The sequence below is a fragment of the Plectropomus leopardus genome, chromosome 18, assembly GCF_026936395.1.
Source record: "Plectropomus leopardus strain MGB_pleo_1.0 chromosome 18, ASM2693639v1, whole genome shotgun sequence".
Taxonomy (NCBI): domain Eukaryota; kingdom Metazoa; phylum Chordata; class Actinopteri; order Perciformes; family Serranidae; genus Plectropomus; species Plectropomus leopardus.
The window spans coordinates 16,118,164-16,137,616 of record NC_142193.1 but is presented as its reverse complement, the minus strand read 5'-3'; the positions used below and the strand labels follow the sequence as shown (position 1 = coordinate 16,137,616).

At 40.1% G+C, this 19,453-nt stretch overlaps 1 protein-coding gene across 1 annotated transcript; it reads right to left on the bottom strand.

The window, feature by feature from the left end:
- Positions 1–91: 91 nt before the first annotated feature.
- Positions 92–18,977, bottom strand: gmip (GEM interacting protein). Its single transcript, XM_042504792.2, has 21 exons — positions 18,675–18,977; positions 17,122–17,212; positions 16,229–16,325; positions 16,042–16,081; positions 12,992–13,117; positions 10,255–10,319; positions 10,009–10,116; positions 9,810–9,890; positions 9,379–9,540; positions 9,064–9,201; positions 7,854–8,044; positions 6,244–6,335; positions 6,092–6,154; positions 5,900–5,986; positions 5,647–5,789; positions 5,245–5,421; positions 5,010–5,147; positions 3,981–4,180; positions 3,566–3,890; positions 2,466–2,568; positions 92–1,830 (listed from the first exon to the last, which is right to left on the bottom strand). The coding sequence occupies exons 1-21, from the start codon at positions 18,718–18,720 to the stop codon at positions 1,190–1,192; spliced, it is 3,114 nt and encodes a 1,037-aa protein (XP_042360726.1). The 5' UTR covers positions 18,721–18,977; the 3' UTR covers positions 92–1,189.
- Between the last annotated feature and the right edge of the window lie 476 nt (positions 18,978–19,453).

Here is a 19,453-nt window from a genome sequence, read left to right as displayed (position 1 = left end):
TGAACTATTCAACTGTGTGTCCTTAGAGAATGAACGTGAATGTGAGTTTGAGTAATTTTTCGGGAATTTTTAATATAAGTTACTTTTTAAAAAAACGGTTAGAATTTGAGTTACAAGTGAGATGTGTGTGCGTGTGTGTGTAAAATATGCGAGTATCTTAATTAATAGATTGCATGAATCTTAGTTACAGTTACGCACAAGAAAGGAGATATCAAATGTATACTTCCCCCCAGTGATCCTTCATATGTCAATTACTCACCCCGGAGAAAATTCTTGATTCATTTGAGTTAAAAGAGTCTGCATTTCACAACAGCAAAACTACATCAAAAAAGCTGTTTCAATTCTCAGAAAAAGTCGTGCAGTGTATTCCAAGTCTCATTTATCCAGTCATATGCTTAAAACTTTGAACTGAACTAAAAGTAAAACTCAGCTATGCTCTCTGCAAAGCCAGACTCCGTTGACAAAAACAGTGATTTTATTTCGCTGAGCATAGGAGCTGTTGGTTCGTCACTGCCTCGATCAGTAGCTTGTGTTTATTGTGACTTTGGTGAATCCAAACTAACTAACACCAGAGTCAAATAATAACACAAAGAAACAAAATGATCAAGGTTGTGACGGTGAAGCAGCTCCCATGTTTAGTGAGGTAAAATTACCGTTTTTGTCAATGGAGCATTTTGTTTGTGTTAATATGTGTCTTTGGTGTTTTTAAATGGTTAGTTCTCATCCACCAAAGTCACACAATAATACAAACAATCAAAGTGATCAAGGCAGGGAAGGACCAGCAGCGCTGCTGGTCAGTGAGTTAAAATTACTGTTTTTGTCAATGGTGTCTGGCTTTGAAGAAAGCATAGAGAAATTTCACTTCTAGCTCAGCTACCTGTCAGACGGGGCTGTCTATTTTGGAAGTACTGAGCATACAGCTGAATAAATGAGATTTGGAATATACTGCATGAGTTGTGTGACTGTTTGTTAACAAGATGTTTTGATATAGTTTTAAACACGGACCCCTTTGACTTCAATTCATCAAGAATTTTCTCGGTTTTTGGCTTCTTAGTGAATTCAGTGTAACACGGGATAAGCTACTGACGTACAAGTGATCATTTGTGGGGTGAAGTATTCCTTCAATGATTTCATGTCCTCCGGTATGTGTTAATATTCCAATGAACTGTCTGAAGATGTCTATCTGTCCTCAGACAAAGAGCTGCTCGTCCTTCCCTGAGTGGCTGCGTCTCAACTTCAGACCAGACAGGATCTTCTGTGCTGGTGAAGTCAGGTTGAGCTCAAGAGGAAGTGTTTTTGGTGACTGACACAGAGCCTGTCTCTGTCCAGCACTCTGTCTGTTACTGGACAGATTTATGTCCTGATCTGCTTGACACACAGACGTCACCTCCTGAGAGGACTCCTGTGTTGTACTGGCTGACGACACCTCAGATGCAGTTGATGTAAACAGTGAGTCTAGCCCCAGCATGTACTGCACTACCTCACGGGGGCTCAGTGGGGCATCCACTTTATTCTCTGCAGTAACAGTAGCCTGCTGCAGCTGGTGGGCCTTCTCAGGGTGGATGTCAAAGTTTTGGGATAGTCTCTGTGTCCCTGGCTCTGGAGAGGAGCTGCGGCTGCTGGATGCACTCCCTGGGTGGCCCGTGGCTGCGGCTGCAGGCTGTTTGGCTCCACGTCCTGGGTTGCAGAGTCGTGTTCCTGGGTTATGATGCCGGTAATACTTCACAGGCTGTCTGGTGAAGCGATAGCGTGGCTGAGTCCCCAAATCAGAGTCTGGTGCCTCCACCGGCTCACCCTGAGGATCACTTGATGCCCCTCTCATAGCCAGGACTAAGGCAGAAGAGGGAGAGCAAACATGTGAATCAGAAATTTTAGGTTATTGATTATAATAAACTTGGCTTTCCCTGCATTGAAACGTGTGAGAGTGAATGGAAGCCTTGAAGCTGCTTGCCTTGTAGAAACAGAGAAGAGAGCACCTCAGAACTACAGCAAGAGTAAAGCAAGCAAAAGAGATTAAACCTCAGACTTTGCTAAGCCGTCTGACTCACTCTACTTGATGGCGTCAGCAAAAAAAATAAAATGGAAGGAAGTCTCATTTCTTTAAATAACTGGAGGAAACATGTTAAGTGAGAAAAAGAAATAGGAACAACAACAGACACTTGAGGCACTCTCCACCCACTGCATCTGTTGCCTAGGAAGATACTGAGTAAGTGTGAGCTAGAACAAACCACCTGTCTGTGAGAAATAAAGTAAACAACAGGTACAACATCCCCAACAGGATTAATTAAAACATGTCCTCAAGCAGCAAAGGTACAAGATGACATTAAGATGACATTATAATCTCATTATACCAATGACTAAAACTACAAATAACACATAACACATCAACTATTGTTTAATTCTATCATTATTCTGTTAACCTTTTTGAGTCGGGAGTAACTGTCCTATCACTACGTCCCGCCTACCTGCTCTCTCATTGGCTTCAGGGCTGAGCTGGTCCACTGCCTCATTGGATGACGACTTGTCAGATATATAACCCTCGCTTGACTCTCTCTTGATTGCTCGACTCTGTTGGAATGACACAAATTGAGTGGATCTCTGCAAGTTTTTACAGACCACGTCTAAACCTGCAATACTGCAGCACCACAGTGTGTGTGTGATTCTTACAGGGCAATCCTGTGAATTACTGCTGGCTGATTTGACCCCTTAGGTTATATATCAAGTACTTTATCTAAAATTTTGAAAAGGACGGTTCACCCAAAAATCCCAAATCCATATTTTTCCTCTATCCCGTAGTGCTGTTTCTCAGTCTAGATTGTTTCGGTTTCAGAATCCAAGTGCTGGAGATATCAGCTGTAGAGATATCTGGTTTCTCTAGAATATAATAGAGCTAGATGGCACTCAGCTTGTGGTGCTCAAAATGCCAAAAAAATCCCAACAACAAATAAAAAGCTAGCTCAGTGGTGTAAGGTGAGCTAGCAGTAAATGCACGCCTCATTCTACGTGGTGATACAGTTGGTGGCTATAGCGCTGAAGAAAATAGTTCCTTCAAACTGCTCACAACAAGGTCTGTATCTTATTATTATCTTGAGTAGCTGGGTATTGACTGCTGAAAAAAAAAACCCATTGCTGCTGAGTTTTGCAATTGTACATTTTTAGCGTTGTGAGCACAGATTATCTTTACTTTATTACCTCTAAACCACCTAATTCAGCCACTGTAAATTTCTCTAGTAGAGTAACCTCTTTTTTTCTTAGCAGTAGTGGTAAAATATTCACATTGTAAAGCTTGAAAGAAGGCAGGGCAGAGTTTATAGAGCAGGAGAATTGCAGCAGCGTGTTAATCCTGAGAGTGCCAGGTGCTAAGGCTCTTAAAACAACAGGTACATTAATCAGGGAAAGTAGCTCAGATACACACTCACTCTGCCCAATGAGCACGTCAAACAACTGTTGGTGATTCTTTTTAAGCTAGCAGTCAAATGCTTAAAGATTTTGCGTTTGTGAGTGCTGTGAAATTGCAGCACATTCAAACCACTTAATCTTATTGTTTCATCGCTGCAGTACTCACTTCGAGTGAGTGTGGCCGCTCTCTGGAGGAGGTTTCAGGCTCAGGGCCAGTGTAAACTTCCCCCTCCAGGGTACAGGAAGCTCTGGGAGGGGTGTCTGGAAGAGGTGCAGTGGGGACCGGGGGAGGAGGTGTACTGGGTCTCCGCTGAGGGCCAAAAACCTCATCATGGTGTGCAATGAGGAACTCAACCAGTACAGCCTGGTAACTGGTCTCCAGCAGGGCAATCATTGACATGTCAGACGACACAAGAGGGCGCAACAGTGTTGGCCCAAACACAATACCCAAATTGCTAGGGGACATCTTGTTCTCGTGGTTCTCTGAAACTCTGTGAAGACAGAGGAAACATTTACAAAAAAAAGAACTAGAATAATTTACTGGGACGGGTGAGAGAAAGGTAACCGTGCTGCGTGCTCACTTTTGCAGGTGAGTCATCATGTGCTGCAAGGTGCTGTAGCAATATGGAGGGAGTTTCAGAAGCAGCTTTTGCAGGCTGTGAACGATGTCCATTGTCTCGTTAGTGTCTGGTGCCGACTCCCTTTCACTCACATGCTGAATGGTCTTTCCCACCGCGATGAAATGATTGTATAGGTCATAGGTTAGTAAGGGCTCTGGGAGCTGGGAGACAGTGAAGAGTAGAGAGTTACTGACTAAGATCAGAGAGAAAAGCTATGTATGAGAAAAAAAAACAAAACATAAGTATTTGAATTTTATCAGCCACTGAATGCTTAATATTGACCTCTGAATTAATAGCTTTTAAATATTTTACCATGAAAACTAAGCATCTGAATGTTTTTGTTGTGAAGTCACCTCTCTGAAATTAAAATGTAACATTTCTTGATTTGGAATTTCATGAGCTGATTTTACTGTTTTTCACAAATTCTGATCCAAACATTCAAGTTTCAGACTTTCAAAAGAAAAAAAAGATTCAGGCTACTGAAATATGACTAGTCAAAACATTCAGTGTCCATTGCCTATCCTATCTTGGGAAACTTGGATGTCTTTTTTTTTTTTTCTTTTTTTTTTTTTAGAAAAAAAGAGAAATAATTTTTAAATCTGATTAAATTTGAGCAACCTGAATTTATTTTGAAATTCTCAAGCTTGAGTTTTTCGATCTAAGTTGGTGAATATATATATAAATTAAAAAAAAAGATTCGAATTCAGCTTTGGAAACTGCAAATCAAGAATGTTCATATTTTAATTACAAAGAGATGAATTCGGAAAAAATAAATTCAGATACATGAATTTAAAAGTAAAACATTTCAACGCTATGCATTCATTGGAGTTTTAATTTCAATTTCAAGTATCCAGTGGCTGTTAAAATTCAGATATCTATGTTTCTTATTTGCCTCTATTGCTATGGCAATAGTAACACAGTAGCACAGTATCTTGTCTTATAATCAGCCTAATTTCCTCAGTGAATTTTATTCAGCAGCGACTCCTGTACCTCCTTAAAGAAGTGCTTAAGGATGGATGTGATGTCATGTGGTGAAAGGTCAGAGAGGTCCACTTGCTCCTTTTGCATCTCAATGGCCTGACAGAGCTTCTGAATTCGAGGCTTGGACCCACTCACACGATACACCCCCTCAGAGAGAAACAGAGAATACTGTTATCAAACCAAGACTAACAATCAGTGATTTTTTTAAATTCTAAGTTTAAGTCACTGTGGTGGTAAATAATACCTGGACTGAGAGAGCGCGACTCTCAATCTCCGACGTGCAGAGCAGCACCACAAAGGGCACCTCATCTGGCTTTTCCTGGGACAGCAGAGAGAGGTCCACTCCGAACACAGTGCCCTTCCTTTGCCCACACTCTAACTGACACACCTCCAAGCACTTCCTGTGCAAAGCCAGCCCGCACTGAAGGTGGGACAGGGACAGGACAGAGGACAACATCACCCAAGCATGTAGGTTTTGTTCCAACATTGGGGGAACACAAAAGTAAAGGGGGATTTAGGGGTCTCCTTAAGAAAATTTTCAGCAGCAAACACTTAATTTCCTGCTTTCTGGTGAATTTCTATTCACCAATTTTTACGTTTTTTGCATTAATTTATGGTCTAAATATCCCCCCTCCCTATTTCATACCTCCTCACACTCGACCCCGTTGACGACAATGTAGTTTTCACACTGCTTGCATTTGACCATCTTGCTCTTCATCTTCCTGAGTTGGTGTGTCAGTGCGGCTCGTGAAGGTGTGCGTGCTTTGAGTGACTGGACGTCAATGTATTCTTCAGGGAGAGGAGGGAGATAGAGTCATGTAGTTTAATGGGTCCCATGAAGGGTCAGGTTAAAAACCTGAATATTCTGTTTATAGAGGCTTAGAAAGGGAGTAACAAACCTGATTCTGACGTATCCCGTTCATCCATGTCGTCTGATGACACTGTCAAAGTGGATGCGGTTTTAGGCAGCCTCCTATTAGTGTGAGCTTCACAGGACACAGCAGAGGGAAAAGCAAATCATGTTTATCTTTGCAAGGCTTTCATATGCATGTGAAAGTAAAATTATGGAACAAAAGCAGGCTTGTGCTTACCAGGGCTGGACAGAGATTCCAGACTGCCTCCAAAACTGTCATTGTCACTGTACCCAGTTCTCCCTGAAGTGTAGCAAAACACAAGAAGACTTTAATTAAAGAGGATAATATTAGTGTTAAGACAATCATGGTGTAGTCAGGGGAGTTCTTACTGCCATCGATGGGTCGTCTCAAAGGGCTATCGTCCGTCATGGGGGAGGAGTCCTGCACAGAGCTGAGAGTGTTGCTGGTCTTTCGTTTGTTCCTTCCAAATAGAAGGATTGTGACATTCATTTTAATGAATAAAGCGTAAGAAGAAGTACAAAACAAGTCCACAACCAGTGGATATCATACAATTTTTCTGCTTTCATCCCACTTGAATTGATTGAACAAAAACATCTCAGCAAACAATAACAGGAGAAAGATTGTTAATCTGGGTTTAGAGTTTGCACCAACTACTTTAATTAAGAGTTGAGCACACAGATACATCCAAGCTGTCTAAGTTTTTCTTTATAAAACATAATTACCTTCATGTTTTCACTTAATATTCTTTTTAATTTCTGGCCTTAAAGGTCCAGTGTGAAGGATTTAGGGGGATACATTGGCAGAAATGGAACACGTTTCATTAGTTTATAATCACTGAAAACAAAGAACTTTTGTGTTTTTGTCACCTTAGAATGAGCCGTTTTATATCTACATCATGGATGTATAAATAGAACTGGATACATGCATTGGAGGCAGCGACAGTTCATTCCCATGAAAGTTGCTCAGTAGTGCATTAACCCTTTGAAACTTGAGCAAAATGGCTTGATTATGGTCAAAAACATGGGGAGAAGGCAATGAGCAACGAAAGAAGAAATTACCCCAAAACTGACAAAAAATTAATAAAAAATACAAGAAAATTACCAGAAATTTAGAAAAAACAATGAAAATAAATAATAATAATAATAATATAATATTATATACGTTTTTATTAATTTAAATCATATAATAATGATAATTATAAATATATATTTTTTCCTAGACACTTCCCCTAGCTTTTTAAAAATGAAATCTGTAAAACATTTATTACCAAGTTGCTCCATGCCTTTTTGCAGTTGAAATAAACTGCACCAATTTAATGAAGTTTCAAAGGTTTAAATATTTGTGGAAGGCATCTGAAAGCAGAACAAGAAAGTGATGTTGTTCCACATTTCAAAGAGTTAAGGCTAAATAGTTTGATTTGTGGAATATAAAGTTTCTTAGATCTTCCACATCACTTGTCCCAAAGAGCAAGCATACTGCAGATTTCACAGGCCAAACGGCAAACTTCAGGAGCCCTCTGTTAATGAGGGTGAAATGACTTTACTAAATGGATCAAATCCCAGTAGCAAACCGAGTCATTTTATGACGGTTGTGATGTTCAGTTTTTTTTTATCACTGCTTCACAGACACCTCTTTCAAAATGTAAATCATTAGGGAACATCGTTTTGGCCTCATGGCATCATGTGGTGGTTCCAGAAGTTGTGATTCCAAAGTTCACCACTACCTCCACCTTGTTGCTTCTACAGAAGCTCAGACCAGACTAACCAAACACTGGCTCTAAATAGGGCTTATGCATCTGCCACCATCATTCTCTGCTCGGCACATGGGAGTAGTTTCAGTTGTTACAATCTACAACCCCACCTCTTGATGCCACTAAAGCCTACACACTAGACTTTTAAACAAATACATTATGATTAAGGAAAAGCTTCATAAACTTTTGATATCCGCAGGAAAAAGCAGATTGGTCAGTTTAGCGTACCCTTTGCACTGAGGAACATACTCCTGGAAGGTAAAGGCTTGGTGAGGTTGTTCAGGGCGACGTTTGCTGAGGATGTAGAGCAGGTACGGCTCCCCAGGCTCCAGGGACCTGCACGTCAACTCCAGGCTGTGATAGCCGAGGGGAACGGACTCCGTCTGCTGCCGCTGGAAGTAAAACATGTTGACTGTGGCCTAAATTAGAAAAAAGACATAATGGGGCAGACATAGCTGTTATTTTATTGTGCTAATTTATCAATAAATAGTTGCATGAGTGTAATATACAATGTCAGAGTGCTGCTTTGCTCATTTCAGATCCCCATGAATGTTTGCAGTGATGATCTCAACACAAAATAAATAATATAATGATGCTTTTAGGTTAGTAACACATTCAATTTTTCAGGAATAATTCTTTTGTTTTATTCTATTATAGAGGCAAAGTCACAAGCAATAAAGCACTGCTTAAGCAAATTATTACTCTGGAGCAAATATATGCATTTATTTGTGTAGAAGTGGGGGCGGAGATGTAGTTCAGCAACATCTGATAACAATGATCAAAATATGTATAATTTTAATTAGTTAATTTATAATTGACTAAAACTAAACTAAAAACTAAACATTTTAGTAGAGACTTTAGACTTTAAGATATTGTGATTCTAATGTTGTGTACGTACAAAACTATTAAACTGAAAAAAGAAATATAGGAAATGTTTTTAGTTTTAGTGTTTGTCACTTGGGTCAAACTTCGCAATACAACAAACATGAAGGGCATATAATACCTATTCTTAAATAATGCTCTTGACAAATACACCATATATCATAAAATAAATAAACTAAAACTAATACTGAAACTAATAAAAAACTAAACAAAAACTACATATTTTTAAACAATAAAAAACAAACTGAAATGAGCAAACACTCTTAAAACTAACTGAAACTAAACTAAATTAAGAATCAAAGAAAATGAAAACTAATGAAAAATACAAGACCATTGTCCTGATTGTAGTTGATTGCTGTTAAAGTTTGCACAGTGGCTCAAGTCATTGCGATTTGACACTATAACTAAAATAAACGCATGATATTGCTACTACATGTATTCTATTTATACCACGGCCATGTGCAGTAATGTGCGCTTTGAGATTGCTGCACTAAAGACGCAACAGTATCTGCATGCATGCTGATAGATGTTTAACTTCTTTCGATCTTACACCTACCTCCTTGAGCACAGTGTCTCCCTGACAGATGAGCTTGCGAATGTGGGAAACAATTCGCTCTTTGACCTTCACTAACTCATCCTGGTGGATCTTGGCGTCACTCACACACTGTTTGTACAGGAGCTCTGCCTCCTGCACCTGAAAGAGATGGAAAGAACACCTGAGAGCTGCTAAATGATCACAAATCTCCACCAGTTTGCTTCAGTTGTATTATTAAACATCATAAACACAGTGTGAGCAAAATAATGTATTAATTATGTACTTAACTGCATTACTGCAGATTATATTGCTTTAGTGCATTGAGGGGACATTCACCTTAGTCTGGGCTTCATCCTTCGACTTCCGCCTCTTATCCATTGTTTTGAGTCCAGCTGTGTCGTCCACAGCTTTAGCAGAGATAGCTTTAGCCTTTTCCAGCTCATCGCAGCGTTGGTAGTATTGCTGACGAGCCTTTTTTAAAGCTGTCACTGCATCGTTCTGAAAACAGGGCAGACACACAGATGGGAAAAACACAGATGAGTTTGTTTGATTACTGTGTGAGCCATGAGCAGTTTAACATTTTTTAAAGCAGAAATCAACAAGGTCAAAACAGACAGATCTTTCTTTGACAGAGGGAAATATTTTGCATCAGATGCTTGTTCAGGCATCCAGTCAGTTGGAATGTCTTAAATTTGAGGAGATTAGTTTTGACAGTGCAATAAGCGGAGCTCAACTTCTGCCATAAACAAGATTCCTAATTCACTTACCATCCTCCTTTGTTCCCGTGCCCACTGCTCCTTAAACTCTCTGCGCCACTTGTCGATCTCATTCTTCTTGGCAGCCAAGGCCTTTGGGACAGAGATACTGAATTAAACACAAAGTCACAGCTACACATACCCATCTCTTAAAGATGAAGATGTGCTAGAACTCAAAACTTTTTGTTTGTGTGTGTTTGGACTTCCGTACTTGATAACAGCGGTTGTGTATCAGTTCTGAAGTCTTTCTGGAGGTCAGACTGTTCTTGATGTCTTGCTCTAGCGCCATTGTGTAGATATACTGCAGGGGCATCATTTCCTACAAAGGCAGACCAACTTTAGACAGTTTCTCTATAGTAAATACAACTAAGCAAGGAGAAAGGTTGCAAACTATTCAATAACACTCTCAAACAAAACCTTTTTTTAGTACATGTATATCACATAAACAAAGCTGTACCTGCAGCCCCACATTGGCTTTTGCTCCGTCAGCTGTCTTCATCACATTTTTTGCAAATTCTTGTTCTGTCAACAAAAATGATGATGTTAAGAAATTGCTCATCAAGACAGGACAAGCGGAACTTGACAGCAAACTAAACTGGAACCACTAAATGTCCCCTCAGATAACCCTGACCTTTACTGAAAGATCAAACCTCCTGGAGCTCTGGCAGGGCTGGTCAGTGTCCCTTTTAACCTCATCAGCTGTTGATATGAGCATGAACTACAACAGAAAATGAACTAAGACCCATTTACCTTTAATGTTAATGTCTAAAACCGTGAAATGGTCTGTTTATAATCTGACTGTTTCTAAACCAGGGATTTTAGTGGACCTCAGAGTGCCATTGTTGGGCTGTGGAGATACTGCCAAATGGTTGTAATTAATAAAAAATGGTCTTTTTTGGTGACTTACAAAGCTTATCATTCTTATGTCAAAATTTGATCAAGAATTTAGATTCTTAAACTGAAGTCTGAGACCGGTCAAAATCTGTGACCCCAACCCCAAAATCCTGTTCACTCAACAACTCATAAAACTGTTGTTCGGAGGTTTCTCTTGCATTGCTACAGACTGTACAGCAGACCCTGATGTTAGCAGCAAAGAGGATAATTCTTAAGGAATGAAAGGCTACCAGCAGTCGTTGTTTCTGTAGATGGCTTCGGAGTCTCAGGGACAAATCTTGAGAGACTTTCAAACAATATGCTGGGTTTGCAGGATAAATTGGGTCCGATGATTAGACACCTTAACTTTCCCATCTGTCAGCTGATGTCCCTGCTGCATGACAGTGGCTTTTTGTTTCTGTTCTGTTTTTGGTATGCGGGTCATTTATGTTTGCAAGTTGGTTTGTATATGTTACCTAAGATACATAAAAAAGCTCACAAAACTCTAACAGGACACAGAATCCAACGGGTCACAGATTTTGGTGTTACAACATGAATAAAATATGTCAAATTAAAATGTATAATTTCAATTATCAGTTAAATTTGAATATAACCCTATCAATCATGACACATTATCAGGTAGAGAAAAACATGTTTCGCCACTGTAAGCTGGCTAATGTTCCCTCGGACGCAGTGACACTAAATTGATAGGTTTTGAAATGAAAATGTGATGTGGAAGATAACTAGGGGTTGCGGTGGGGGGATCGATTCAGCATAGCATTGCAATTATTTTGCACTGCAATATTGAATCAATACACTGGCACTAACTATCAGTCATTTTATAATAGAAATGATTAATATTACAAAACAAATTCTACTTTTGGTAGCCTAATAGAAAAGTTTTCAGTCCACTAGATGCACTTTGCTGCAAAAAAAAAATGACTGAAGTGAGATGAAAAGACTGAAAATGTTTTCAGGGACATAGTTTGCAGTGGAAGGATGCAAAAGATCACAACATATTTGATCATTATACTCAGCATATTGCAGCACATTTAAAATCACAATATTATTGTATCTAAGTATCTTGAAAATATTGTCTTATGGGGCCTCTGGTGACTCTAACCCCTAGAGACAACCCTGTGCAAGTGAAAGCTCCAAGACGTGGTAACGACATACAAACTTAAATACGTTAAATCTGGTACTTTATTTCGGTCAACACAGCTGACAGAGGCATATTACATATTTATAGCCCAGATTATATTTTGGGTTTTTTTGTGGTTATATTTTTTATTTAGGGTGAAGGGTGGTTTAACAATCAGAAATGGGCCTTAAGTCACAAGAAATTGAGAACTACCGTCTTAAACATCATAACCTAATCTGTGACAGTAGCTCTCGATCTGACGCTTGTTTTTAAAATGGACACTTTTCTGTTGCTGTTATGGATCTGCTACAGTATGTGTAATCCACAGTTGTTAAGGGCTGAGCTCCACCCAGCATTACTCATCTGTTGCTGTTGCCTAAACATGATTCTCACACAGCTGAGCAACTCTCCTGTCGCTCTATATTTTGATTACTGCCAAAAGACTTGCATCTCAGACTGAACACTGGGTACCTGAGCAGGCTGATACGGGGGTTAATCACGGTCTATGTACTCCGAAGACACCCCGTATTCTTTATGACCCTGCTCTGCCCTGCTAATCTGCCCTCTAATCCTTTCGCTCTGTGTGTGCGCAGTTCACTGAGGTGACTTCACCAACCGCAGACGCCCCCACAGAGTGAAATAATACACACAGACCATGTTATTGCAGGTAACAACATGCTCTTTGACCATACTAATGAATCCTCTAACATGCTTAAAGTATCTGTTCTTTATTGGTGGACACCATGATGGCCCTGCCCTCCTGATGCCTGCTGACTACTGTCGTAATGCCTGTATATATATGACTTTCTAAGAATGAGTGACCATGTTTCTAGTGCTAATTACAGTTCTAAATTGAAGCGGTGAACAACAGCTCTGGCTCTATAAAAATACATTTGAAAAATGTATTTTTATAGAGCCAGAGCTCGCCTTCTTATACAAAATGAGGAATAACTTACACTTCAAACGAAAGAATGGCAGAACTTTGCTGAGACTAGGGCCTTCATAGTGGCTGAAATTTTCATGCCCTGGATTCTCTGTTGTAGAGACCTTATATTTGCATTTTATAAACACCACATCATACTCGCTTTTTTGTATAGTTTATATTCAAATGTATTACACGTTGGCAATGATTTGCATGTTATGTTTCTGTTTCCTTATTCTCAGTTACATGTGGACTTACCCAAGCTTATTCTCTTCTCCATCCACGCCAGAAGATCTTTGGCGTAGCGGCACCACATCTTGGTGTACTGCAGTGCCGTCTCCACACCGTCATCACACCGACAGAGGGCCAGGTCTGCTTCCTGGGCTGAGAGGGAGTACATCAGCATAACTGCAGGGCTCCAGACACTTGAGAGCTAGACCCAGGGGTCACACAGTGTCCTTTGGGCTACAAACAGCCTCCACCCTCAAAGAAAGACCTGTCTACTCTAAAGTGACAATCTCCCGGCTCCTAGACTTCCTCACTCAAGGTGATAAAAAAAATTGAACATCACTTTAAACAAAAAGTATACACAAACCCCAAAAAGGAAACAATGACTGCATATTGCAAGTCATAGCTGCTCCTCAGAATAAAGGTCCTGTGGTTTCCAGCAGACGTCAGAACACTGTACAAATCTCTTGAGCACAATGTGCTGTTGTAGGTTGGCGAAAATCTCTTGAACAAATCCTAACTCTTCCACGAGATGCTCATGGGGATGTAACCTGAGAGAGAGGGAGGTTTCATGGACCAAAGACAAACAGCTTTTGCTAAATAACTTCCCTCCTGTCCCCTCTTCCTCTCTCTGGCTGGCCCCTCCCTCTCACACCTGCTCACTCCAGCCACAAAGAGACAGGCCGAGCTGTAAGAGCAGAGTCACCCCTCAGTGCCAGTGTGCGGTATCAAACACTATCATGTCACAGCTCTACTGTGGTCAGGCAGGCAGGGCGTTGAGATGACAACCCCTCCGCTTCTTCCTCTCTGATTCACACCAACACAGAGCAGACAGTTTGTGCATGACAATCACATGGACTCTCGAGCACGCCCCACACCGCTTTCTCTTTTCCTCTTTCTCACTTCCAGCACAACTTTTGCAAATAAATGTCAAAATCTGTTCAAACACATCTTCATTTTTCTCCTGCAGCAAAAGGTTAGAGCCACAGATGCACTTCAAGAGTTTTGCAGTTCCAAGTTTTCAGCTGTGTTTTTAAATGCGTATGCAAACACTGCCAGAACGAGTGCAACAACTTCTCTCTCAAGTTCCTCTCTCAGACATGCAGATTTGATTCTGTTTTCCCCTTTTCACAAGACATCAAATCCAGTTAGACTGGTATAAAAATCCAAGCGGGTTTCTTCTCAGGGAAAATCCATAACAAACAGGCAATTTGAGAAGAGCGATGAATTCAGGGTCAGATTGTGTGCCAAGATTGACCTCTTTTAGTCTTTCCTCTCTGTGTTTTGTTTCAAGTTGCACTTTCAGAAATCATTCTCCGAGCACACTCTGTGCTGCCACATTGCCTCCTGCACTTCGATCGGGGATTATCCTCATCAGGTCCAGATTGTGAAGTGACAAGCTTTAGAGGAGCATCGAGTGAGGTTTACCTCCTGGTGTGTGACCTAGCGTGGGCAGTGGGGGAATCCCAACCAATGGGAACACATGCAACAGATTGCCAGAGAGCTTTTTTTTTTGTAATGTGCTGGACTTAATTTTAGTTTGATGATATCAAATGCATCCATTCACAAAAGAACGTGTCTCTTTAGAGTAACAGCACGGATTACATTAAACAGGATACACCATCAGTGACCACCGTTCAGCAGGTGCAGACAGATTTGGACTTCAAGCCTAAAGAAGAACTCTAAAAAGACTTTTACCATGATGGAAGAGAAGATTTTTTATTTTCGCTGTGCTCTTTAAACACTATCTTTCCTAATCTCTTACTGTGTGCTGTGCCCTGTATTTTGAGTCAAACTTTGGTTGTAGTACTTGGCAGTGACAGTCTGGTCTTTTTTCTGTCTTCCCTGTATTTACTACACCTCCTTTTTTTTGTAGACCCCCTCCTTTTCTTCCACTTGTGTCGAAGGTAAAAAACCGAGAGCAGCTGTCTCCTGCTTTAATCCTGTGCCTTTATCCTAATCCTGTTACAACAGGGCAATTACAACTCATGGCTAATTATAAGAAAACAACTAACGATTGAAGAAAATCTCAAAAAGAACATCACAACTACGTTAGATACTTCATGTCTTTGAAGTTTTGGCCACAATAACACATTGCCAGATTTTTACGTGCCAAAGATTTTCTTGCAGATAATTGCCAAAAGTGTTTCATTTTTAATGTGCCGTGAATGTCACACTACCGCAGCAGCTACAACCCATTCAGTCTGTGGTGTGATGAAGTTGGCAGCTCAGCATGCTGAGATGACAGCAAAAAGTTTAAATGTATACCTCTAGTATCTGGCAGCATCATTTAAATGAAGCACTCCAGGGTGTCCAAACCTTTTTGAATGGGGGCCAGATTAGATGACGTGAAAGTAGCTGGGGACCAGCTGCCTCTCGCATCATATGGGTTGTAAAAAATATTAATAATAAAAATAAAAAAACACATACAAATGAGACAGATGCAACTGTTTCATCTTTCACTGAAAAGAACAATCAACGTTCCACTGCCAAAAATTAACAGCCCTCACTGTCAGCGTTACACTTTGCTATAGCCATGCCCGCTAGACAGTAAGAATATCTGTTGCAAAGTAACAAGTTTAACTTTTTCAGTGTCTGTTTATGAAAACACAGTAGCTCTGTCTATATGTTTTCTACATGTCTACAATGTGTATGACAGACCTGCCATTGTGAGGTAAAAAAAAAAAAGAAAGTCAAAATGAACTTGCTTCATTAACCAATACTGTGTGGCAGGCCACATGTAGTATATTTTGAAAGACAAGCCTCAGGCTGGTTAAAATCAGTCCACTGACCACCACTGGGCATGCCTGAAGTACTTTCCTGGTATTGGTATCTAATTTTTTTAACTGACAGCAGCTTCTGCACATCATAACTAATGATCTGTTGTCAGTCACGAGGTGGTCAGAGTTAATAAGGTGGTAAGTAGACTAGTTAAATCAGCCACTAGACTGCAAAGTCTCGAATTCACAGATCTGTGGTACACAGGAGCGCTGTATTGATTCTCACTGAGCTTACAGAACCCTGACACACACAGGAGAGCAGACACACACACTCTCCTCTCTCACACATACAGATCATACCTGTTTGGTTTCCATCCACTTCATTGACCTCAGCACGTATCTATGGACAAAGAGTATTTTCACAAAGACTTTTAGTCTATAAAAGCATCACTGATCACTTCAAAACACACCTAGAGAATACAGGAAGGGGTTTCCTAAAAAAAGCAGTTCTTGTTTTCATTTTAACAAGTAGGTATTGATTCCTTACAGCCACATCGTGTTGCTCTGTGAGCTCGGCACTTTCTGAAGAGATGGATTCAGAGATGGACTGTGAGTCAGTGTCTGGCAGCAGCTCCTCCCCTGCACTGAACACAGGGATATATTCACATTGAGTGAGACACATGCACAATCAAAAAGCAATATATATAACAGCTCAGTGTTTGTAGAGGAGCATACATGTAAAAACACTCCATCATGCTTCCATATGCTCATCTGCCAGAGAAATATGGAAAACACACTGACTGCACATGTTGATGGGCTGATCAGTGTCACACACAAATGTCTAAAGGGACAGTTTGTTTTGGTGTGAATTGCTGAGTGATGGAGATATCATACATTTCTTTCAGTGTTCTTTTTGGCGCTACCAGCAGACGGCCATCTCTACGGCCGATATCTCCAACATTCGGCAACTCACACCGCAACAATCTAGATTGATAAATACTACTACAGATAAGAAGAAAAACATGTTTTTAATGTACGTTTAATTTCACACTTGTCAGTTTTACTTAACTTTACTTCAAAGCAATGGGTGATGTGTGGGCAGATTTGCTATAAAAAGAGGAGTTTCCAGTGCTTTCAGTGGTTGACACAAAATTGGATTAAGATCCCAGTGCATGAAATAATCTATACCAAAAGATAAGTCATAGCTGGTTGAATTCATGTTGATAAATCATGGTTTTAAGTATATATAAACAGTTTCATCCTGTCAGGCTTCCTTTGACCAGCCAAGTGTACAGCATCTTTGAATGGCACTTCACGAACCATTGGGGTTTTTTTTTTAAATCATAGTGTTCACATCAAACAGAACAAGCTCATTGATGCAGGAGACAAGAGAAACATGTGATGGCACTGCTCCATTTATAAATCTTGCATAATACTTACCAAGGAATTAAAGACAACTCAAGATTATCAAACTCTCTGAAAATCTCACTGTATCGCTTGGTTTCAGATTTATGGTGCACCTTCGTCACATCTGAAATGAGAGATGGAAAAGCTAAGATACATAAAATAAAAAAAGGGTCTCACTATTTACATCATGCAAACTGTAACACTGTGGATTTTCAGATCCTGAAATGTTGTTCACCATCAGACACAGACATGCTGACACTATCGCAACACAGCAGAAATATTTTCATTCTATAAACAGTAGTGTGTAACCAGAACATTTAAAAGCTTATGTGAAGAAACAAAGGTAAGTTCTGCATATGTAAACTGAATCTCTTTTTTATAAAGCCACAAAAAAAACCCAAAAAAAAGTAGGTTGGAAGGAGAGATCAGCTGCTTAGCTCTGGGCTGCTTTTTGGTGGTCTCTTGTGGTTTTTGAAACAGACAATGTTTTACCTCTGTACTACTTTTTAGCTGCTCAACAAAAGGAACCAGCTAAATGCCTAACAACATACTTTAAAAGAAAAAAGTATGATTGTGCTAAAAAGATAATAAAGAAATCAAACGTAGTTCCCCTGAAGTCACATCTTACAGCATTTCCTTCACATTTCTGAGAAAAAGACTTCTTTGACTGAACTAAAATACAATGCGGAACAACGAGGCACATTTTGCTAATGAAGCCTCAACTTACTGAACTCCTACTATTTAACTGGTGTTTCCCCGCAGGAAACAACAAAAAGTCAAAAAAGAAGGATGGATGATTTACAACAGATGCAAAGACTGTAGAAAAAGCAATGTCGCTCTCTCAGAGAGACGTCTCCATTTTGGTCAACCACATCCTGCTTGCAATTTGTGTCACGTCCCATAATGAACATAGAGTCCTTGTTTTTCACACCAGCAGTGTTTCAGTGTTAGAGTGAGAACTGAGACACCAAAAATGTCTTAACAAAACTAGATTGCCAGTGTGACAGAGTCAAACTCTACTTTCAAAGAGACAAACTCTTAACTGTTTTTGTTTGTGAAGTTAAGACACACTGTGAAAAGTTCCTGAAGTTGCGATGTACTTACCAGCATATTGCCAAAATTTCTAATTAGGTGTGAAGGTTTAGCAAGCGTTACACCAGTCTCAATGATATCTTAATTGTATAATCGTGTTTTTATGTAAAGACAGGCTGATTGTGCTCAATAAAAATACAGAAGTCACACAAAAAAAAGACAGAACAAGAAATGTGTCAAAACGGAGAAAGAGTTCAGGAAGTTCATCAATCCTCCTTTGATCAGGAGGATGCCACAAAGAATTAACAAAGGTAAATCCAGGCCACACTTTGCATACACCCACATGCAATACCTATGTCACAACGACACTACAGCAATTCAGCAAATTTCCAATCAGCAAACAGTAACAGAATATCTGTCCATTTAAAATCAGTCCCGACAAGTCAAGAAACGTACAAATTAACCGAAAGGCATATACAAGCATGATGGCTAACATGAAGTGAATGGTGACACTTCCTCAAAATTAGAATAAAAAACATTTTTTTTCTACTCACCTGTGGCTTGAGAGGAATCCTTATTTGGCACTTGATCTTCTTCCATTTCTATCAGCTATCACCACAGGAGCCAGACCCTACCAACACTCTCCACACATCATCTGCACCCTGAGGTCACACTATGACACACACACACACTATACAGAACAGCGTAGTTGAAGTGGCAGGAAATCTGTACTGCAGTGTGTACACACACACACACACACACTGACACACTGAAATATTAGCATGCAGCTCTGAGCTTGCTGCCGTTTGTGCTCTTAAAATGATCTTCCGCTGGTGAAGTGGAGGTTGGCCAATCTTGTTGTCAGCACTATAGGAAGAGGAAGTGTAGCTTGCTGTTACTGTAGGCCCCACCTACGCTCTCACACCACACAAAGTGAGAAGGTGCAACTGCTTTTAGATTGTTTCGTCTTAGAAAAAAAAAAGAAACAAACGATTTGACCTCAGAGGAGGTTGAAGTGCAGATGATTTAGATGGCATGTTGACAGATTACAGATATGCGTCATTCACAGCAGACATTTGACCTTGATACTGGCAGGTAGTGGTGCACCGAAATCACATCATCTGTACATCAGAATACATCATTTGGTAAAAATCAGGTTGTTCTTTAGTAAATAAATGTCACGTAAAGTACAGCCGCCACAGCGTTATAGTTGAAGCAGCGTTTTAGTAAACGATGACATCTTGAGGGTTATCGAGATAAAAAAACTGAGAGCGAACTCTGCTTCCTGCTTATTCTACATGTAGCAGGGATGGGCTCTGGAGCCACATGCAGC